The 25,276-nt window shown below is 43.6% G+C and overlaps 1 protein-coding gene across 2 annotated transcripts in view; it reads right to left on the bottom strand.

The window, feature by feature from the left end:
- Window positions 1-25,276, bottom strand: part of LOC145396754 (leucine-rich repeat-containing protein 14-like) — a 182,802-nt gene that overhangs the window by 85,921 nt on the left and 71,605 nt on the right. For both annotated transcript variants that reach the window (XM_080270038.1, XM_080270039.1), the window contains exon 5: window positions 484-686. In XM_080270038.1, coding sequence (XP_080126164.1) covers window positions 484-686 — 203 coding nt within the window. The remainder of the gene's footprint in view (window positions 1-483; window positions 687-25,276) is intronic.

Here is a 25,276-nt window from a genome sequence, read left to right as displayed (position 1 = left end):
CCATACAGACAGTTGTTTACTTGTGGTCGACGAATCTGCTTGATAAGATGGACTGGGGTTGAGTAACTACAACAACAGTCAGAGTCAGTGGTATCAGCTCTGTGTCATTCAAGTTAGTTCGGTTCCATTTAAGTTCATTCATGGCTTTCACGGTCAGACACAGCCATACCCATTTGGGGCCATTCTAGTCCATTCAAGATCAGTAAAGTTCATTCAGACAGCTTAAGTGGTATTTACATCATCATCATGATCATGATCATCATCATGAGTGAGTGTGTGAGTGAACCATAGAAAATGGGGTGTTAATAACATTATGATTAATCCTCTCATGGTAAAGGCAACTCTATCACTGTACTCTATTTCATGTACCACTAGATTATTTTATTAAGCTGTGTAAGGGCCATATGAGCCAGTGAAAAAAACAAAGTAAAATCAAAAGCAAATGGCTAAAGGGATTAGTGAAGTTCCAGTGTAAATATTTACTTTTTGAAGGTGGTGACAAAGACGGCACAATGCTCTTAATTCCACATCGTTGCCAAAGCTGCTGTTACTCAGGTCTAACTGGATAAGAGAGGTCATGTGGTGGGAGCCAGCGAGTGTGTCAAGATCTGCTGCGTGTAGAGCACACGCAGACAAGTTAAGGTACTGCAGTCCCTCTGTCAGGCCCACCAGTACATCACACCTGCCTGATAGCATACAAAGTGTTATTACATCACATTTGCCTGTTGACATACAAAGTGTTATTACATCACATTTGCCTGTTGACATACAAAGTGTTATTACGTCACATATGACTATCAACATACAAAGGGTTATTACGTCACCCTTGCCTGCTGACATATAAATACATTCTCTCTTCACTATTTTGTGTGGCTTGTTACAATTCTTTAGTGAAATTTACCCCAAAGTAGACCATACACAACATGCAAGGTGAGACAATGCTTCATTACAGGCACTCTATTCAGCCTATACAAGTAGAGGTGCTGGAGAGGGGCACCTTTGTGTCGTGGCACTGACAAGCCTGGCAGCTCTGCTGCATGGTTATGCAAATGCCCTGCAACTCCCTTCCTGGCCCCTGAAAGGGGGATGGTGGGCTGCAGGAGCTCAGTAACCTGTCAGCAGTCTGCTGGGTTCAACTTCAGATGAACCTGGGCTTACAATTACTACTTTTACTTTCAATGTGAAAGATTTTTTTTTTTCTACTGCTGTGACATTATGGTGACTGCAGTGATTATATCATCATCATCATCATCAGCAGCAGCAGCAGCAGCAGCGGCAGCAGCCTAAGTCAGTCCACTGCAGGACAAAGGCTTCTCCCACCTTTTCCCAATCTGACCTATTGGCTGTTAACCTGCTCCATCCAGTCCCAGATAATCTCCATTAACTACAAATTGCCAATGATTCACAAGAGTCTAGACAGAAAATAGCAAAATTTAGCTGAGGAATGGAGAGGCCGGTTTTTTCAGGGTGGGATCTAGTTACATCACTGATTGTTGTAGTATGTATTACCGTTCCCCTTTTCATATTGATTATTAGCTGTATCCAATTTATGAAAATGAATGTCAAAGAACTAAATATGCTCACAGAAGACGGTGAAGAAAAAAAGTCGTAGTAGGCTCCTTCCCCATGCAGGCCAAAATCTAAATTGTTTCATTCATTCATTCATTCATCATCTAATCAAGTGTTGCCCCATGAGAAGTGTAGGAACCTGGGCCTAGGCAAGTTGGCCCTGACATTTAAGATGAGAGTGATCAGCCTCACTCATTCCTGAGTGGCATTACATGAGCAATAAACCCCAACCACCCTTTGGATATAAACTTGAACAACTTAAACCAACTGAAGTGCCCTAACCTAAAAGTGTTAAGAGTTAAAATGTATGTCTTCTTGTAAGGCTACCCAGTCACCATATTTTCCAATTAATCATACCATTTACCTGTATGAACCCACTGGTTGCGAGTCCATGATAAGCTGTTGCATGTTATGTGGCAAATGAGTGACACAATTGTGTATGTAGTAATGTATTGTCCTTCCCAATCAAGCATATGATGTCAAATGCTAGTACTGTAAATGAATCCTTGAGTAATGCGAAGTTGAGTAACACGTTTTCCTTCTAACGCGCTCAGCATAATGCAACAGGTCATAATCAACAAGCGGAAAAACTCAAGCTCATGCAGGAAGTTAGCTGGCCGGGCAATGAAATTTGAAAGTTACCTGCAGGGATGTCACCTGCCAGACTCACCACGACTGGCCAGCTTACATATGGGTACCTGTCCTAGGCACACTCAAGGCCATATGGTTAGACAAAAATTTACAGGTTTTGCAATTTTAGGTGATGAAATGGAACAAAAATGTATGCCAATCAGGAAAAAAAGTTACTCTTTCATCCATGTGTTCTTGTATGGTTACTTCAGTTCCATGTTCTATGTTCAATTTCATGCTTCCCAAGACATTTTAGACAGACTAGGTGTATGGCTATCGCGCCTCTCTCACATCTCACAGAGTTCTACCCCAGTCTGGTATGAATTTCGCAATTTTAGGGGACGAAATGGGACGAAAATGATTGTTAATCAGAAAAAAAATTATTCTTTTATCCATGTGTTCTCGTAAGTCAGCGTTCAGTTCCACATTCTTTGTTTGATTTCACTCTTCCCAACACATTTCAGACCGGCTGAGCATACTGCTATCAGTCCTTTCTTGCGTCTCACTGAGTTCTATCCGCACTGTGTAGTAAGATTTTTTTTGTGCTGAATGCTGAGCAATGACACTGACACTTAGTCATGCTGCGTGATCAGCCCCAGTCACCCACAAAGTGGCGTGTCTTCACATATGTCCAGAAGTATCAGATACTAAAGGATTTAGAGCATGATAAGTGGCAGGCAGAAATGCAAAACGAGCATGGCATGAATGAATGCAGCATCCGAGCTATTTGGAAGGACCGGGAGGAATTAAAAAAGATCGTGTGTGGAAACCCTGCTGATGCGAACCTGGCAGCAGTGAAAATTCGAAATGTTGTCCTGAAACTGACTGAGAAACTCATAAGGCGTTATGTGGAGCATCACAGAAAGAACAACAACCCATATGCTCAAATGGTCTGAAATGTGTGGGAAGCGCGAAATCGAATGAAGAATGTGAAACCGAATGCTAACTTACGAGAAAACATGGATGAGACAGTAATTTTTTTCAAACTGGCAAACACTTTCATTCCATTTTGTCCCCTAAAACTATCTATCTATCTACTGCCAGATGCCTTAATCCCATAAGGGGTGGCCATAAACAAACTGCCTCGATGTCGCCCTGTTCCCTGCCATTTCACTGCCATGCTCCCAGCTCACATCCCTCTCTCTCATATACCTATCCACTCCATCTCTCCATCTCATCCTTGGCCTTCCCCTCCCTCTCCCCCCTCCACCTCACTCACATACACTCTCCTCATCAGTTTCTAGCTCTCCATCCTCTCCACATGGCCAAACCACCTCAGTGTGTTTCTCTTAATGCTTCCTATCACATCCACACCACAATGCTCCTTCACTTCCTCATTTGTCAGTCTGTCTCTCCATGTGACTCCACAGGCTCCTCTCAAATAACTCATTTCCACTGCTCTCACTCTTGACTTCTGTCATTCCAACAAGGTCCATGCTTCACATCCATACATTACAGTTGGTATCACAATACTGTCATGCAGTAGCTTTTTCACTTCCATGCTCACTTCCCTGTTTCTTATCACTGCTTTCAAGGAACCAGCAACCTTTCTTCCCTGTTGCACCCTTTCAAGCACTTCACCCTCTAAACTTCCACCCTTACTCATCACACTACCCAAGTACTTAAACGCACTCACATTTTCCATTTCCTCATCATCCAGCCTCACTGTACATTCACTGACTTCACTTCTCTAGACCATAACTTTACTATTCCCTACATTCAACTTTAGATTTCATTCCTTACACACTCTCCAAACTCATCCACCAAGTCTTGTAGCTCCTCTTCGTCTTTACTTAACGACACAGTATCGTCTGCAAACAACAGTACAGATAGTTTCCAAACACTGCCCTCTCTCACTAGGGCTGCCCCAACATCCACTGCCCTACCTTGTATCTCTTTTATGACCCCATCCATATACAGACTGAACAACCATGGAAACATGACACATCCCTGTTTCAATCCAATCTTCAAACAGAAAAACTCACTCAGTTCACTATTCACATGCACTGCAGCCTTAGCACCCTCATACATACTCTTCACAGCCTTCAACAACTTCCCATCTACTCCATATATTCTTAATACTTTCCACAATCCTTGTCTATCCACCCTGTCATATGCTTTCTCCAAATCCATGAAGGCCACATACAACTTCTTTCCCTTCTCTAGAAACTTTTCCACTTAAGATCTAAGAATGAATATCTGATCTGCACAACCTCATCCCTTCCTAAAAGTTCCCTGTTCTTTTCCAACTAATCTCCCTGTTATTTCCTTAACTCTGTCAATAAGTATCCTACCTTATATATTCCTATTACACTAAGAAGACAAATGCCCCTATGATTACCACACACTTCTTTTTCCCCTTTTCCTTTGTACAGGGGAATAATTACACCTGACTTCCAATCCTCCGGGACTCTACCTTCCTCCCAGGCCGATCTGCACATCTTCCACATCCATTCTACTACTATCTCTCCCCCATACTTCAGCATTTCACCACACACTCCATCAATTCCTGGGGGTTTCCCCACTTTGTCTTCTTCAGTGCTTCCATAACTTCCATCCTACTGACTTCTTCCTCTCCTCTCACATCTCTCCTTCTCCCAGCCATTACCCAGCCACATACACTTGCATTACTTTCATTCTCTATGTTCAACAATTCCTTAAGTGTTCTCTCCATCTGCTAACTTTTTCTCCCTGCTCCACTAGTAATCTACCATTTTTATCTTTCACTCCCCAGCTAACGTCTTTGGCACCCTGTCTAACTTACTTTACCTCTTTCCATAACATTTTCTTACTTTCCCTCTTTACACTCAAGTTCCTTCCAAATTCCTCATCCACTCTCTTCTTTCTCTTACTAATCTTTTCACCTCTCTCTTCCTCTCTACATATAACTCTCTCTTCCATCTCTCAGCTTCTTCCACGCCTCTGTTTCTCATCCACTCACTGTAAGTTTTCTTCTTTTGTGGCACAGCCTTTCTCACCTCTTCAGTCCACCACGCTGTTCTCTGCATCCCCTTTCATTTTCTCTTCACCCCAAACATCATCTCACATGCTGCACAGATTTCTTCTGTGAATATCTTGCACACACCTTCCACATCCCCCATCTGTTCCATTTGTGTGTGTGTGTGTGTGTGTGTGTGTGTGTGTGTGTGTGTGTGTGACTCTGGGCATAGGCTCCTCAGCCTGCTTTCAAGGCCCAGTAGTCCTCCTATGTACCACACACCTCTACATGTCACCAATCGCTCCTCTACTTCCCTCTTATATGCTGTTTTTTCCATCCTCTTGTAACTTTTCCACTCTCCTTGTATGTACTAATTGCTCCTGTCCATCCCTTCTCTATTTCTCCATTTTATTTGGACTTAATTCTGAACACCATCAAGTCCGAAAGTCCACTCCCCCAACCTCTATACAGTCTTGGAACCATTACACACCTCATCCTTTCATCCACACACATAATCAATCATTGCCTTCAATTCATTCAGTTCACCACCCACCCTTCTCATCACTCATCATATATACCTGTGGATCATTTTGTGTGAAACCTATAAATTTTCGTCTCCCTACCAAAGGTTGCATGATATAAGAGTAGGCAAAACTCTATGACAACAACACTGGGGGGGGGGGGGAAGAAGGCTGGGGAGCTACGGATCAACAAGACAAGGGTACTCGGCCAAACTTTTGTTTTTGTTAAAACTATTTAAAATACCATTCATGTTCTTAATTACAACAGTAATATCTCTTTCAATGTTTTACCTGATGGTAGGTAATAGTAGGAGGTAATTTATGTGGAGGAGGGTGGTAAGAAGGGGTAAAAGTGGAGATTCTGGAAAGTCGCAAGAATACACTGTACCGTTACACATGTAAACATATTGTTTGTGTGAAGGAAGTTTGAGTAGAACGGTCCTTGTCCAGTCCCTATTGTCCGTGTTACTCGATGATTGAGCATAGTTTTGAGGATGCCCAGAGTATATAATTTCAGCTTTACTGGTCTTAAATCACCAACTTCCTTCATGAAGTCTGTAGAATACAAATACCTTGTACTGCAGATCATACGAGAATTTATACAGTGGAATGCACTTTTACTGATAAGTCAAACATGCACCTTTCTAACTGCTGTCTAACTGGGCTGTCTGAGCCGAGTTTTCCATCATAAGAAACCTTTCAAAAACTCCAGTACAGTAGGATCACGCCAATATCAACTTCAACAATAATGTTTTCGGCAATAATGGTAAGTTAGAATAGATACCCAGTTTCTATCACAATGTTTGGATTCACTTGAATAATGGTTACTTCATGAATGTCAAGTTGTTGTACTACAAATATCTCCATAACAAGATGAAGAATGAAGCAGACAAACAGGAAGAGATGAAGGAAATTGCCAAAAATGTGAGCAGTAGCAAGAAGGAGATGGAGGATCCTCCCCTCGCCACCCCCCCAAGCTGACTTGCCCTCCGACATCCCCTCCACTTCCACAGCCCCATCTGACAAGCCTGCACCACCAGGTATACCTGCAACTCCCGCCATAATGACTGTTACTGCATTTTGGAAGAAATATAACATTCAACAAGCCATAAATTTCTTCGTCAAGGCCTGGAAAAATACAACGTTGGCAACCGTTAAATATGCCTGGTCGGCACTTCTCCCACAACTCAAGTCTTCTGAGACGAAGAGAGAGCAGCCATCAGAATTAAAGGCTAATGATTGGACTTGTATATCAAATTTCAAGAAAATACCCAAAACACTATCACAACCGGTGAATGCCCGCCATCAGTCACTCATCATTCGCTTTCTTTCACAACGCCAGCCAGCCAAGGAAGAACAACAGAGAGGGGTTGAGTAGATGAAGACACTGATGACACTGGGGACTTTCCCGAAGATTCTGACTTTGTTGGGTTTGATGAAGAGTTGATGGAAGTGGGTGGCACTGGCACGAGAGGCAGAAGTGGGGATGAGGCCAAAGAGGCGTGAGGGGGTACGCCGCCACAGCCTCCATACACAAGCCACGGAACAATCATCACACCAAATACCTCATTAACTCCTTGAAGGTGAGGTTTATATTACTCATGACAATTTAATCATCATCATCATCCGGACCTCCTTTCCCACCTTGCCCTAGCAACGTCCAGACAGCCCAAGTTTGCCCATTACAATGGGCCATGCTTCCATTCACTCATCATTCAAGCCCCCAGAATCCTGGCTCTTTCTGATACACAAAGAATATCCACCATATTCTGTAGCTTCATATAAACATATCCAATTGAATCAATCCAGACAATGTCACGTTAAAAAGGGGTGCCAAATCCCTGATCATGCACTTCTTCTCATAACACTCTTCCAGACAGCTCGATTTCTTATCAGTCCCCTAGCCTCACTGACTTCCTTACCTCTCTTCCTCACACGCTCATCGACCACATCCCTCCACCTTCTCCTTGGCCTACCCTGCCTCCTCGCTCCTTTAAATTCGCTCAGATATACCTTTTTCACCACTCTATTATTACCCATTCTCTCCACATGATCGTACCATCTCAGTACACTCCCTTCGATTATGGTGTCCGCAGATTTCCTCACTCCACACCTTTCACAAATCACATTATTTTGTATCCCATCCACTCTCAAACATTCTTCATCAGTCCCATTTCAACAGCTCTCACTCCTGACTTTTCATTTCCATGCCACACCATAGTCTCACATCCATATGTTATGTGGTAGTTGGGGGTGCCCATCATCCACCCACTCAGTGTAGGGATGCCTTATGGTCTCCACACTGAGAGACAAGCCAAATGGTTTCCTGTACCCAGGACATCATTTACTTCGCCGGGTGGTAACCATATAACCGGGGTTTTTGGCAGGGTTAAATGTTCCCCAGATTCCCCTCGCTAAAATCTCTTAACCCCTTAACCGCGGGGCGTCACTTTCGTGACGCTTGGGAGCAAGGGATCATACCGCGGGGCGTCGCTTTTGTGATTCTGTGTTATTTTGAATTCACCCGGGCTTTCAAGTGGGGGCTTGTATCATCTATCAGTACTGACAATGTCCAACACTAGTCAGCACTCCTAATCTCATCTGTACTCCCATCCATTGTTGACAATTTAGCCATTTCTCCCCGTTCTTGACTCCCCTCCCTACCCCCCCTCCATTACCCTATCCTCTCGCCTGCCCGGCCATGCTACGCTAAGTAAATCTTCCCTGGAATTTTTCACTGATTTCATCCATTGAAATAAGCCCTATGTTGTATTCTTATACCAAATAATATATACAAGAAAGAAATCAGGTAAGTGAGAGTGCCATACACCTGGAATTGGCTAATTATCACCTGACAACACCTCACGTGCACTCGTTCGCTAATTTTCGCTGTTTTTTTCCCCTTGAAATATGCTGTATAATCTATTTTCGTAATAAATATACATGTAAGGAGAGAAGGGAGAAGCCTAATTGATATTTACATTCACCTGGAACTACCTAATTTATAATGTATTGTCTAGATTTCCTGCCAATCATATCAGTGCTACACAAAGCTGTTTCAAGATTTAACATTGGTAGCTCTGATTATATATCTCCTAAGTAGGCCTCTAATCTATTTTCGTAATAAATATACATGTAAGGAGAGAAGGGAGAACCCTAAATGATATTTACATTCACCTGGAACTACCAAATTTATAATGTATTGTCTAGATTTCCTGCCAATCATATCAGTGCTAGACTTAGCTGTTTCAAGATTTAACATTGGTAGCTCTGATTATATATCTCCTAAGTAGGCCTCTAATCTATTTTCGTAATAAATATACATGTAAGGAGAGAAGGGAGAACCCTAAATGATATTTACATTCACCTGGAACTACCAAATTTATAATGTATTGTCTAGATTTCCTGACAATCATATCAGTGCTAGACTTAGCTGTTTCAAGAAGTAATATTGGTAACTCTGAATAACCCCTAAAGCAGGCCTCCAGGCTAGCTGGCCTGGCCCCTGTGTTATCAGTGTAGTCTCATCTTCCGAAGTGAGAGGACGTATGTTTCATCTTGCTGACTTCAAGGCCTTTTTTCACCCCCATGCAAATGGCTCTGTGACCTTTACCCCCTACTAAACCTCGTGTGGAAAGAGGTAAAGGGCTGACAATTGATAAAAGAGTGACTACGATATTTCTATTGAGTAAAACAGTGCAAGTGGAATTGTAAATAATGTGTAAATAATGTGTAAACAGCAAGTGAAAGTAATGAATGTAAATATACGTGAACAATGGAAAATAGTTTTATAAGTTATTTCAAGTGACAGTGCATAACACAGTGTAAATAAAATAGAAATGTAAATAACGTAAATAAAATAGAGAACGTAAACAGAAATGTAAATGAGTAGTATTATAAGAATACGAGTATATACCCTAGGAGTAATGAAAGTGAAAGTTTCACTCTAGCATGTCTGAATGCTATGAGTTATGAGAGTGAAGATGAAAGTGACATTCACTCTCAATGCCAGTATACAGGACGAGAAAGTGAATGCTACGTATTTTACTGAAAGAAATTGAATCCCTACAGTGACAATAAACTAATACTACTGAAGGAAACTTATGGATAAAGACTGTAGATATATATAAGTGTTATATAGTAATAGAAATATAAAGTGTGAGGGGTTTTATGAATAATAAATGACAGACTACCATGAGCGAACTAGTGCCAGTGCGACGATCAGACGCGCTCGTAATTTCCATTGCTTTCACAGTGTTTTTTTTTTTTTGAGTATGGATCCCAAACTACTTGAAAATTGTAGAATAGTGTTTATAGTGTTTGTATCTGGCTGTGGTAATCATATTACGGGTTGTCGGGAAGTGTAAAGTGGAGACTTCGTTACCCTACTTCAGAGGTCTCCACAAGTCCTACGGTAACCGACGAAGGCTCAACAATCATTCCTGGAGAAAGCTGAAGGTATGTGCCATAAGCATAAGTAATTTTATTATTCTAGGACTAATAACTGATTTTTGGCAAATATTTTTTGAGAGTCTGTCGGAGCCCAAATAACCCCGCGGCACACGCAAATAATTGGTAAACAAGCCCGCGGTGTAGGGGTTAATCATGGCTAATGTTTCGGAGAGCCCCGGAGTACCCAATAGCTGCCCAGGGCCCCAACCAAATGGGCAGATTCGCATGGCCATGTGGAATGTGAGAGGTGTAAATGAGGAGAGCAAGAGGGTGGAAGTGGTGAATGTCTTCAAGAGTGCGAGATATGCCACAATGGCATTGTGCGAAACAAAGATGAAATGGTGTGAAGTGGATGAGTGGGAGGGTGTGAAATGTGTAAGATCGGGCATGAATGGGCAAGGAAGATGCAAGGAAGAAGCTGCCCTGTTGATGAATACGGTGTGGCAGAGTGGAATGAGAGATTACAAATGTGTCATCTCAAGATGTATGTCATGTTCAAGTTTGCAAAGATAAAGGTGGCTGTGATTGTAGCATATGCACTTTATGATGACAAGAGTGAGACAAAGAAAAACAGGTTTTGGGATGGGCTGAATGAAGCAGTGGGAGATATGCCCAGGAGCTATAAAGTGATCATAATGGATGACATGAATGGAAGAATAGGCACTGGTCTAGAGGATAACATAATGGGTTGTATTTGAGCACCAGGAGAGAATGATAATGGAAAAAGATTGAAGGATATGTGTCAGGAAAGGAAGTTGTGCATTTGGAACTCGTATTTCAAACACAAAGACACACTAAAATATACATGGTATACGGGGAACGGGGATCGTGTTGAAAGGAACCTGCATGATTACGTGCTCGTAGAGATGTCAATGTTGGGAATGGTTGCTGATACGAGGGCCATGAGAGGACGATGTGAGGTCTGTTAGATCATATGATTGTGGTATGCAAGATCAAGCTGAGAGGAGTGAGGTGGACCAGGAGAGAGAGAAGCAGTCAGGGAGAAAGACTGACTGTCGAGAAGCTGAGGATCAAAGAAATGGCAGATGAATACAAGATCAAAGTAGGGGAGGAGTTAGAATCAGTGAATTAGAATGAAATGGATCTGGACAACCTGTGGAACACATGTAGGGACTGCTTTGTCAGGAATGATGTGTGGTGTGGCAAGAGTAATAACAAAGAAGAAAAGTACATCATGGTGGGATGAAGAGGTTAAGAAAGCAGTGAAGGAAAAGCGGAAGAAGTGGTTAGAGTGGTTACAAGACACGGGTTCAACTGAAATAAAAACTGAATACATTAAGAGCAAGAAGCATGTAAAGAGACTAGTGAAGAGGAAAAAGAAGGAGGTAAATGATGATCTAGGAAGAAAAATGAATGCAAATTACTCTGAAAATAGGAAGATATTCTGAAAAGACGTGCAGAAATGTAGAAGTGAAAACAGAGAGAAATGTGAAAGTATAAAGGATGTAAGTGGTAGATTATTAACCCATGGGGATGAAGTAAGGACCAGATGGAAAGAATGTTTTGAAAGCATGATGGTTGGGAACAGAGAGAGCAGAGCCACTGTAAACATGAATGGCTTTGGGAGTGTGCAAAGAAGGAATGCAGTGCCATGAAACGTGATACTCGCACAGGTGACAAACGCTTTGAAGCGAGTGAAAAATGGAAAAGCAACTGGGGTTGATGAAGTGTGTGCAGAGATGATTAAGTGTAGTGGAGAGAGAGGAATGAAGTGTTCGTTGGAGATATATCAGACGGCATGGATGAGTGAAACTGTGCCAGCAAAGTGGAAAATGGATGTGATTGTACCCCTGAACAAAAATAAAGATGAGTGAAGTGAGCACAATAATTATTGTGGCATAAGTTTACTGAGTCTGGTAGGGAAGGTATATGGAAGAATTATTATACAAAAAGTAAGAGAAATATCAGAAGTCCAAGTGAGTGATGAACAGGGTGGCTTTAGGAGTGACATAGGATGTGTGGATCAAATATCTGCAATGAGACAGATAATGGAGAAGGCTTGTGAGAAGGACTATAAGGTGTTTATGGCATTCATGGATCTGGAAATAGCATACGACAAAGACAAGGATTATCGAAGGTTTTCCGCATGTATGGTATAGATGGTAAGCTGCTAGATGCCATCAATAGTTTTTATGATGGTAGTGAAGCACGTGTAAGGGTAAATGGGCATTTAGGTGAATGGTCCATGATCGGCTTGGGCGTGTAGCAAGGTTGTGTGATGTCCCCATAGTTGTTCAATATATATAGGGATGGGATGATGAACGAAGTAAAAACATGAGTAATGGAGAAAGGGATGGCATTGGTAATGAATGGTGATGGATGGATTATTTCAAATTTGTATTCTGATGATGCATTTCTAATTGCAAATACTGTACCTGACAAGAACACTGTAGACAAGTGCAGAGTTTTGCTGACGTCTGTGAGTGTCATGCTGTGAGAGCAAATGTAGAAAACAATAAAGTGATGGTTACTGACAGAGAAGGTGGCTCCCAGTGTGATCTTACAGTGAATGGAATGGGACTGGAATTGGTGAGAGAATTCAAATACCTTGGTACAATGACTGAAAAAAGAGGAAAATGTGCAGAAGAAGTGGAAAGTAGAGTGACATAAGGAAGGAAAGTAGCTGGTGCTATGAAGGCCTTGATAAGAAATAGAGGCTTGAGTGTTGCAGCTGCACTACAGTCGCAGTGCACGACTCTGAGGCTGTCATTATCATACCCTGGCAACCTATCATTCAAAAGTGCGTCCGATTTCGTATAATACTATACACGATTCATATTATTATGCACGAATATATTACAGACGAATATTATTATACACGAACATATGATACACGAATCAATGCATCTCACATTATACATGAAATCAGATGCACTTTTGAATGGTAGGTTGCCAGGACATGATAATAACAATCATGAAGAAGTGTTAATGCCCACTTTAACATATGTAAGATTTCATAACCAATCTTATTACTTCGGTAAAAAAAAAGCAGTGATAGGAGGGCTGTAAATGGGAAAAATGGGTAAATGTCCTGGGGTGGCGGCACCAATAAACTCGTTATACGTGTAATTTAATGTCACACAACCAACATTTTCGCTTATAACAGCGTTTTTCTGGCACCAACTGGACGTTATTGGCGAGATCCTACTGTACTTAAATTTAAAGGTATGGAAACACAACTAGCATGAATAACTTCATCCCAACTCCAAAAAAATAAATCCTGTAATTAGCACATTATTAGCTACCTATACTTTTTCATGAATTTAAACTTTTTAAATATTACTGCATGCTTGAATGCTGACGTATTTACTAGATGAGATAGCTAGTTGATGATTCATTTAAAAAAACATGGCTTTGGGCCACTACACTCCACAAACACTCTTCTTACAGACCTTACACAGAGAGTTTTTGTTGGCATCAATTCAACTAGGCCACACAGAACACTCCTAGTCACACTAGACATCAGCAGAGCTTTTGATGCCATCCCCTGCCACAACCTCACAAACAAAATACTCAACACAAACATGCACAATAACACAGAAAGATGGCTGGCAAACTACTTAGCAGACAGATGTGCACATGTAACATTTGCTGGTCAGTCATCGAAAACTTCACAAATGGCATCCCCCAAGGATCTGTTTTGTCCTCTACACTCTTTAGGATCTGTTTTATCCTCTACACGCTTTAACCTATACATGCACAACATACCCACGCCCCACACACCACAGATACACATAGCTTCCTATGCAGATGATATAACACTTACATCGTTTTCATTTTTAAAGGCTCCAACATGCTTGCATGTGTCGACCTTGGTCACCTAATGGCAGCTCTCCACGCTGCACGATCCATTGCAGCCTCCCTGTTCAGTCCCTTAACCCTAAGGTCACACTTAATGACCTCGTCCCATGTCTTTCTCGGTCTACCCCTCATAACCCCACCCCCAATATTAACACTTCTCACCTTCCTCACCCAATTATCATCCCCCATCCTCTCCACATGTCCAAACCACCTCAATCTACCTCTCCTCATCACAACACCAATACACTCCAGTCCCATCCTACCTCTCAACTCTTCCATTGTAAACCCAGCCCCTCCAGGCCCTGGACGCAGGGACGCACTGCACATCCACCTAATCATTGTCAATTCTGTACGTCTGAGCCGGCGAATGTCTTCCTCCTTCACTGCCCAGGTCTCACTGCCATACAGCATTACACTCCTAACACATGCTGCATACAAAGACCCCTTAGCACGTAAGGAGAGCCCTCTCAATGTCAGGAGAGGCAAGAGCTCCCTGAGCTTCTTCCAACCACTTCTCACCCTAGCCACAGAGCCAGCTCCAGCCCCACCTCCAGCACACATGTCTCCCAAATAACAAAACTCTTCCACACACTCAAGAGATTCACCAGCAAGTTCAATCCTTTCACGTCTGACGATCTCCACCTGCTCACCCCGGCACGCCGTACACATAAAATCAGCATTATCTTGCAGTCTACCTCTGATACCACTACATCTCTTATGCACCCATTTATCACACACACCGCACAAGATGGAATTACTTCCCACGCCCTTGTGGCAAACTGCACATGGCCACTCTCCCTCGTCTTTGACAGTACCGTCACCAACCCTAGATATCATCACTTTTGTTTTATCTGCATTTACCCTTAAACCCTTTTGCCCCATACCATCTCTCCACTTCCTAAACCCTTCCTCCGCCTCCCTTTCATTCTCTGCAATCAACACCAAATCATCAGCATACAACAACTCCCACGGGAGTCCGTTTCTAAAGTCACGTGAAAGGGCTTCAAGTACCATGATAAACAACATGGGACTCAAGACTGACCCTTGATGCACACCAACATTCACGGAAAACTCATCACTCAAATCTCCATTCACTCTCACCTGGGTGTGAGCACCCACATACATGGCCATAACCACCCTAACCAGCCACTCCTCCAAGCCAAGCTTTCTCATTGCCCACTTCACCACCTCTCTAGGGACTCTGTCAAAGGCCTTTTCCAAATCAACAAAAACAAAATAAAGATCCCTTCTCCTACCAATATATTTTTCCTGAAGCTGTTGAACAATGAATATGGCATCAGTGGTCCCCCTACCTGGCATAAACCCAAACTGCATCTCATCAATATTCACTCTTTCTCTAATCATACCTTCTAAAACTCTCTCCATTACCTTCATTATCTGATCTAAAAGCTTTATACCTCTATAATTTCCTCTTTCCAGGGCATCACCCTTCCCTTTATACACATTTACAATTACACTCTTCAGCCAATCATCTGGGACAACACACTCATAAATAATCCTATTTATCAGGTCAGTGACTAAACTCACCCCTATATCGCCTGAGGCCTTCAACATTTCGGCAGTCAACCCAGACACACCTGCTGCCTTCCCCACCCTCATCCTGCCTATTGCCTCACTCACAGTAGCAGTATCAATCAAAGGCCAAGGGCCAGACACTGGATCTGCTGGCTCCAAACCTTCCCTGTCCCAGTCAAACTCCTCATTCAACAACCGGTTATAATGCTCTCTCCATGCATCTTTAATATCCTCACTGTTCACCACTACCCTTCCTTCATCATTCTTCACACACTGCTCACCTATGATATCCCGATTATCCCTCTTCACCTGACCTGCCACCCTAAATATATTTTTCCTTTCCCCATGATTTAGGTTATCAAGTAATTGTCTCTGTGACTCAGACTTTGCCCTGTATACCTCTCTCCTAGCCCTACGCTTGGCAGCCAAATATTCCTCTTTGCTACCACCCTTCTTCCATTCCCGGAAAAGCCTTCTTTTCTCCTTAATTGCAGCTTCTACACCCTCATCCCACCACCAAGTTACTTTATCTCTTGGTGGTCCTCTTGTCCAGCCGCATGTTACATCAGTAACTCTCAAGAAATTGTTCTTGAGGGCTCTGTACTGTTCATTAACGCCTCTGTCTTCAGCTCCATGTTCAGCCACCACTCTCCTCAACTCGCTATAGAAGGCATCCCTTACTACTTGGTTTTTCAGCTTCCATATTTTCCTCCTAGGTACATAAGTCCTCTTTTTCATCACTTGTTCTTTAAGCACCATATCACAAATCAATAGTTTGTGCTGCTGCACACACTCCTCACTTCCTATAACTTTAACATCCCTCACTAACCTCCTATCGGCCCTCCTAACCAGAAAATAATCTATCTGACTGCTATTTCCCCAAGACTCATACGTAATTAACCTACTGTCTCTTTTCCTAAAATATGTGTTGCACACAATCATGTCCGTTGCCTCCCCAAACTCAAGTATCCTTTCCCCTTCTGCATTCCTTAGACCATAAGCACATCCCCCACGCACTCCTTCATAACCTTGTGCTGCTTCACCTACATGACCATTTAAGTCCCCTCCCAAAATCACTATCTCATCATCCCGCATACCACCCACTACACGTATTAAATCATCCCAAAATCTATCTTTCTCTGATTCATCCAATCCTGCCTGTGGAGCATATGCCGATATAATCACAGCTATCTTTCTTCCCAACAGAATTTTCACTACCAATATCCTATCACTTACTCTCAAAACATTCATAACATATTCCACCCATTTCTCCGCAACCATCACACCAACACCTCCATATCCGTCTGTCCCCCCCTGCCAAAACAACTTATAGCAACAGTCCTTCCCAACAATCTTTCTGGCTGATCCACCCCTGTACCGGACCTCCTGCAAACACGCCACATCCACCCACCTCCTACTGAATGCCTCAACGACTTCCCCTGCTCTTCCCCTCAAACTTCCCACATTCCATGAACCCACCCTCATCCCCATGGGTGATTTACTGTCCTCAGGCTTGCTTTGAAACCTTTTTTGTTTTGTCATCTTCAGTATTAATAAATGGGGACAGACACAGCACAGGTCCCACTCACTGCGCAGTCCCAGGTCCAGGCAATGGATCTGGGACCCCTAGCCCACCAGCTTACCAGTGGCTGTGGTAGTGGCCTCGGGGCACCCTGCCAGGACAGCTGCAGGGACACCCTCCAAGCGCGTCTTGGCACTACAACTATCCCGCCATTATACACCCACTGATAGGGCAGCCTCCTGGGGCGCTACTCCCAGGTTTGGGCCCCTCTCTATTGGGCGGAAGCGGCAGCCTGGGAACCGCAATGCCCTGTACCCTCTAGCACAGGCCCGAGCCCCATCTCGCCCTGGACCCACGATCTATGCCGGCGGAACCCCCGCCACGCCTCCCCCCAGAAGTCCGCCACTAGGTAGCGGGGGCAAAGTTTTCTGGCCGCATGCCCTTGCTGGCGCCAACCCCTGTAACGTAGTGGGATACATTGTGTGAAATGTAAAGTGCATGTGGTGTAGTGCATAAATAGTTAGAGGAAATGTTTGGGAGAGTATGCTGGTCTACTCTCCATGTTACTGTCACACTGAAAAGGTCAGCAAAGGGGGATGGTTAGATAGCTAGTGAAACAGGAGCTCCAGCTCTCCCTATCACCAGCATTCCCATTCCCCTCGGGAGTACTACCCTGTTCGGCCCGTGCTACGGCCTCCTCCTAGCACCAAAATGCAAACACAGCTGCACACATCCTCCAACCTTACCTCAGCACACTACATGAATGGTTCACCACAAACAGGCTCATACTAGTCCCAGCCAAATCTACAATGACTCTTCTCATAAACTGGACAGCAGAACACAGTCACATTCCATATCTCACCATAAACAACACTCCCCTACCACACACACACACACACACACAAAATCCTTGGCATAACATACACTACATCAATGTCATTTAACCCTTTAACCGCGGGTGTCATCCCAGAATGACATTGCAAAAACTGGACCAAACCGCGGGTGTCATTCTCGAATGTTTGTGAATACTGTATTTTGAATACCGCGCGGTTTTTCCGTGCGCCAATTGTTTCAAGGGAGAGTAGCTATTAAGTTCGTTCACTCCAGCCGACCCCCACCTCCCTCCTCCCACCCCCCGGGCCCCCACCTCCCACTCCTCGGGCCCCCCACCCCACCCCTGACCAAACACACATCAGTATCTGTCCAGCCGTGTGAGTGACAACACCGCTGATGTGGCAGTGAAGTGCGGGCAATTACAGTGCCTTTTACCTGCCTCAGTGAACACAGAGTGGGTGTTTATCGTATGTGCAGTGTTCATATATGTTTATAGTATTATTATCAGAATGAGGTTGGCATTTGGTAATGGTGTGTGAGCGAAAAATAGTGATTACAACACCGCTGATGTGGCAGTGAAGTGCGGGCAATTACAGTGCCTTTTACCTGCCTCAGTGAACACAGAGTGGGTGTTTATCGTATGTGCAGTGTTCATATATGTTTATAGTATTATTATCAGGATGAGGTTGGCATTTGGTAATGGTGTGTGAGCGAAAAATAGTGATTTTAGATCGCTCACTTCTAATGGCACTGCCCATCCAGTGATAGTCAACGAAATCATGAAACCTACATCACTGCAAAGCCGAAGGTTAGTACTTTCTAATGGTACCTTATTTTTCGCTCTAGATTTATTCTGTACAGAGTTATAAAGGTTTAAAGTTTGTTTACATTTTGTCTGGAACCTCTGCGGGAGAGGACAGTCGGGGCAAAACAATGCCCGTGGTTAAAGGGTTAAACAACACATCACAAACATTAAAAATAAAATAACACCAAGACTCAATACTTTGAGGTCACTTGCCCATACAACATTCGGACACAACAAAGAAACCACCACCGCAGTATACAAACAATATATAAATTCAGTGATGAATTATGCAAGCCCTGCTTGGGCTTCTAACCTCACTAAAACACACTGCAACACTCTACAGACAATACAGAACAAGGCTCTAAAAATAATCACAGGCTGCACAGCTACTACACCCACAGACCACCTACATCAAGAAACCAAAGTCCTCAAAGTCAAGGATCACCTTGACATGAGAGGCACCCAAATTCTTGCTGCAGCCTCCACAAACCCACACCATCCACTACACTACATGGCACCACATCCACACAAACCATGGAATATCAAAACAACACCCAGCACACGACATCATATGCAAATACTGTCATCTCTCCCCTCTCGCCCACCTCAGACCAGCTTCCAGAAGCATATCCTTGCTCAAATCACTCGCCGCTCCATTCAGTCACTTAAAGACAACACAAGCTGCATGCACGGCCTCCTGATATCCACCTTTCTGAATCCTATCTCCCTCGTGAGGACAGGGTCCATCTGGCCAGGCTGAAATGAAGGCATCATCCAGCCCTCTTAAGTTACCAGAAGGGGCTTGACAACTTCGTCGCTGATGCCTGTCCAGGATGTAACACAGCACCCCATACCATTAAGCACGTTATGGAAGACTGCATTGCACACAATCACCTATGCCAACAACACAACATACACTCCTTGAGAGCTCTGTGGGAAAGCCCAGTCTAGGCCATGGCCTCCCTTAGGGACTCGGGGCTGTTCAGCCAGACTGCCTAGGGAACAACTACTACTACTACTACTACTGTAATACCAATATATAAGGGTGAGAACAAAGATCCATTAAACTATATATCGACCAGTGTCACTCACTAGCATCATTTGTAAACTGTGTGAAAAAATAAGAGAGACAGGTTACATCCATCCATCCATCATCCATTATGTTGCCCCATGAGAAGCACATGAGCCTGGGACTAGGCAAGTTGGTCCTGACATTTAAGATGAGAGTGACCAGTCTCACTCATCCCTGAATGGCATTATGTGAGCAATTAGCCCCAACAACAAGGTACAGTAATTATATTGAGAAAATTTGGTTTTAGAGAAGGTGCTTCATGTGTCATAAATTTACTGAGATTCTGAGAGAGCTATTTATGTGCAGCTGGAGAGAGATGAGCACATGAACTGTATCTCTGTGGACTTCAGGATGGCATTTAACAGGGTACCACATGAGAGGCTGATGTGCAAATTAAAATATTTGAAAGTGATTTATTGAGATAGATGAGAAGTTACCTTACTGGCAGACCAGTGAGAACTATGATTAGAGACAAGTTTTTAACATGGAAAGCAGTAACAAGTGGTGCATCCCACAAAACAGATTTGGCACTCATAATGTTCCTAATATATGTAATTGATTTGCCACATGATGTTCGATCATATATAAATGTGTTTGCTTAAGATGATTCAAAAATTATGAAACAAAGTGTACATGCGACAAGCTGTTGGGAGCTGCAAGAGGACCTGGGTCAACTACGGCCTACAGAATGAGCCAAGAATAAAAGACTGAATTTAATGCTACTAACTGACAGTGTCATGTGACTGTGATGGGTGTAAGCTGGAGAAGACCAATATCTATCTATCTATCTATAGCCCGACGCCCTAATCCCGCAAAGGGTGGCCGCAGACAAAACGCCTCCAAGTCGCTCTGTCACCCACCATTTGACTACCCTCCCCCCAACTCACCCCGCCCTCCCTCATATACCTCTCAACTCCATCCCTCCACCTCATCCTCGGTCTACCTCTCCCTCTCCCTCCCTCCACCTCACCTACATACACCCTCTTAGTCAGTCTTTCATTCTCCATTCTCTTCACATGTCCAAACCACCTCAGTGTATTTCTCCTAATCTTCTCGACCACATCCACATCCACCCCACAGCGTTCCTTCACTTCTTCATTCGTCAACCTGTCCCTCCACGTCACTCCACATGCTCCTCTCAAGTAACTCATTTCCACTGCTCTCACTCTTGACTTGTTCCCCTCTTGCAAGGTCCATGCCTCACTTCCATACGTCAGGGTAGGGATCACAATACTATCATGCAGTGACTTCTTAACTTCCATACTCACCTCTCTATTTCTCATCACTGCTTTCAGTGTACCAACAACCTTCCTTCCCTGCTGTACCCTTTCACACACTTCATCCCCCAAAGTTCCATCCTTACTCATCACACTACCCAAGTACTTGAACGCACTCACATTCTCCATATCCTCACCATCCATCCTCACTGCACACTCTGTGACTTCATTCCTCTCAAACACCATAACTTTACTTTTGTTTACATTAACTTTCAGATTCCTCCTCCTACACACTGTCCCAAATTCATTCACCGAACCTTGCAACTCCCATTCATCTTCACTCAACAGTACTGTATCATCAGCAAACAGCAACACCGGAAGCTTCCAAATCTCACCCTCATTCATTAGAGCCACCTCCACATCCACTGCCCTACCCTGCACCTCCTTTACAACCCCATCCATGTATATATTAAACAGCCATGGAGACATCACACAACCCTGTTTCAGTCCCACACTGAGATCAAAGAACTCACTCAGCTCACCATCCACTCGCACTGTAACCCTAGCTCCTTCGTACATACTCTTCACAGCACTCAACAATTTTCCCTCCACTCCATATATTCTTAATACCTTCCACATACCTTGCCTATCTATTCTGTCATAAGCTTTCTCCAAGTCCATGAAGGCAGCATACATTTTCCTTCCCTTCTCTAGATACTTCTCCACTAAACATCTTAGAACAGATATCTGATCTACACACCCTTTTCCCTTCCTAAATCCCCCTTGTTCTTCTCTAACTAGCTCCTCTGTCATATGCCTAACCCTATCAATGAGTATTCTACCATATATTTTACCAGTCACACTAAGTAGGCAAATACCCCTATGGTTACCACATACTTCTCTCTCTCCTTTTCCTTTGTATAAAGGAACAATTATACCTGATTTCCAGTCCTCTGGAACCCTTCCCTCTTCCCAAGCCAATCTACACAACTTCCATATCCACTCCACAACAATCTCACCCCCATACCTAAGCATTTCACCACATACTCCATCAATTCCTGGGGCCTTTCCCAACTTAATATTCTTCATCGCTTCCACTACTTCCGCCCTACTGATCTCTTCCTCCCTCCTCTCATCTCTTCTTCTCCCAGCCATTCCCCAACCACTTATACTTGCACTGCTCTCACTCTCCACATTCAACAAATCCTCAAAGTGCTCCTTCCATCTCCTCAGTTTCTCTCTCTTCTCCACCAACAATCTATTATTCCTATCTTTCACTCCCCTACTATTTCCCCTTTCACACTGCCTTACTTTCTTTACCTCCTTCCACAACAATTTCTTACTCTCCCTCTATTTCACACTCAGATTCCTCCCAAACTCCTCATCCACTTTCTTTTTACTCTCCTTCACCAGTCTCTTAACCTCCCTTCTCCTGCTCACATATACCTCTCTCTTCTCTCTCTCATCTTCTCCCCTACCTCTACTCGCTAACCATTCACTATATGCCTTCTTCTTTTGTTCCACAGCTCGTTTCACCTCATCATTCCACCATGCCGTCCCTTGCACACCCTTGCATCTCCTCCTCACTCCACAAACCGCCTCACACGCTGCGCCTATCTCTTCCGTGAATATCTTACATACGTCTTCCACCCCTTCCATCTGCTCTGGCTCATACCTTCCCAGTCTTTCTTCCACTATGCTCTTATACTCTGTCATTTTCTCACTATCTTGCAATTTCTCCACTCTTCTCACAGGAGTTGCTTCCTCCTGTCTTCCCCTTCATCTCCTCAACCACTTTCTTTGCAGCTCTACCTTGGCCATCACTAAGTGATGGTCCAAGACTCCATTCCCCCACCCTCTTCACACTCTTGCATCCAACACTTGTCTTCTCATTCGCTCATCCACACATATGTAGTCTATCATTGCCTTTCGTTCAACAAGTTCGCCATCCATCCTCCTCATTACTCTCCATGTATACCGGTGGATCATCTTATGCCGAAAGTAGGTGTTGGCTATTGCCAACCCCTTACAAGCACAGATGTCCACCAAAGCACTTCCATTCCCATCTACGTCAACTGGCACACCCCACTGACCAACCACTCCATCCACTTGTACATTCCCAACTTTGCCACTCATGTCTCCAATCAACAGCACTCTCTCGCTCCTCTCAAACTTGTCCATACACGCTTCTACACTCGCCCAAAACTCATCTTTCACTCTTGCCACTCGATCCTCTGTCGGGCCATACACACATACAATCGCCCACGCTTGTATACCTACTTTCATCCTCATCCATACAATCCTTGCACCCACTGTTCCATACTCTCTTATATTCTCCTTCCACTTCTTGCTTATCATCAGACATACTCCCTCTCTTGCCCTCTCATTTTCATTGACTCCCGCACATATACCTAAACCATATTCCCATTCTCTCACCCTTTCACCTCCCCATTTAGTTTCAGTCAATCCACATATATCCACTTTTGCATCCTCAAGCACCTGAACAATCTCTCTCTCTTTCATTTCATTATTCACTCCTCTCACATTCAACGTTCCCACCCTAAGAATGTCCTTCGTCCGTTCCTTAGTTGTCAACGTATGGTCCTTCCGGGTCCGAGGCGCTTTGTTCGCTTTTTCAGTTAGTTCTTTTTACGGGGTGGGGCACTAACCCACCACCAACCCTTTTAGTTGCCTCGTACAACAAGCAGGGATACTGGGGGAGTATTCTTGAAACCCCCCTTCCCCCAGGGGGGACCAATGTGAGACTATAAAATGGGGATGGATGACACTGCCAAGGCAATACATGAGAAGGATTTGGATGTAATAATACCGCAGGGACTATCATCAGAGAAGCATACAAACTGGATAACCAGAGAAACATACAATATTTTACCAAAAATAAGAATAGCATTTAATTACAGTATGACCTCACAACAATGGACTTCACTAGATGGGAATTTGCTTTTTTCGGAGTCGAGGAGCCAACCGGAATAATTTCTTATATATCAGGAAAACTCCGAAAAAGCTAGAAGCAGTCTGGACTGCCTAACCCAAGGCTGGGGCAGCCATATTGTCCGCGTGGTTTGTGTGTTTGTGTGTCCGTTGGTGGTGGGCTGGCAGCATCAATATTGTCCCCCCCTGCTCAGCCTCAGTCTGACCCACATCATTTCTCCCCCCCCCCCACATTATTTCCCTGGAAGTCCCTGATATACTGCTTGAAGGTGACAAATGATAAGTGAAATATACAAAGAGAACATCTTTAGTTCGTAAGATCGTAAAAAATAAGGTGCATAAAGTGTACAGTACAGTATTTGAAAAGTGTCCGAAATTAAGTTGTACCAATAAAGTATTTTCTAAATGCTAAAAAATTATAAAAGGGGTCTACATAAATATTAACATAAATTCAAAACACCAAGCATTAATCACGCAGACCACAGATTATGTGTTTCTGCATAGGTTGGTGGCGGGCTGGCAGCGTCACTGTTGTCACACCGTGCTTTGCCTCAGTCTGACCCACATCATTCCCCCCCACCCACATCATTTCCCTGGAAGTCCCTGATATACTGCTCGAGGGTGACAAGTGATAAGTGAAATATACCAAGTGAACATCTTAAGTTTATAAGATCATAAATAATAAGGCGTACAGTGTACAGTACAGTAATCACTCCAATATCCGGAGTAATAGAGCCATCGGTAGGTCCGGTTATTGGTTTCGTCCGGATATTGGGCCCCAGCTTATGGTCTTGTACTTATGGACCCTAACTCAGAGAAACACCTATACAACTCCCTCTGGACATGCATAGCACTTATTTAACACCCATATCACATCAATAAGGCAAATAAATGACTGAAATAAATGCAAAAGAAACATAAAATGAGGGTTTAGAAGTATGTTTATATATTAACCATTTAACCACGGGTGTCATTCCAGAATGACATTGCAAAAACTGGACCAAACCGCGGGTGTCATTCTCGAATGTTTGTGAATATTTTGAATACTCCGCGTTTTTTCCGTGCGCCAATTGTTTCAAGGGAGAGTAGCTATTAAGTTCTTTCACTCCAGCCGACTCCCACCTCCCTCCTCCCCCCCCTGGGGCCCCACCTCCCACCCCCTGGGCCCCCCACCCCACCACGGACCAAACACGCATCAGTATCTGTCCAGCTGTGTAAGTGACAACACTGCTGATGTGATAGTGAAGTGCAGGCAATTACAGTGCCTTTTACCTGCCTCAGTGAACACAGAGTGGGTGTTTATCGTATGTGCAGTGTTCATATATGTTTATAGTATTATTATCAGAATGAGGTTGGCATTTGGTAATGGTGTGTGAGCGAAAAATAGTGATTACAACACCGCTGAT

This window comes from Coenobita brevimanus, chromosome 39 (assembly GCF_032717465.1).
Source record: "Coenobita brevimanus isolate Jiangsu-jjx chromosome 39, ASM3271746v2, whole genome shotgun sequence".
NCBI classification, from domain to species: domain Eukaryota; kingdom Metazoa; phylum Arthropoda; class Malacostraca; order Decapoda; family Coenobitidae; genus Coenobita; species Coenobita brevimanus.
The sequence above is the reverse complement of the archived record's forward strand: the minus strand, read 5'-3'. Positions and strand labels throughout refer to the sequence as shown.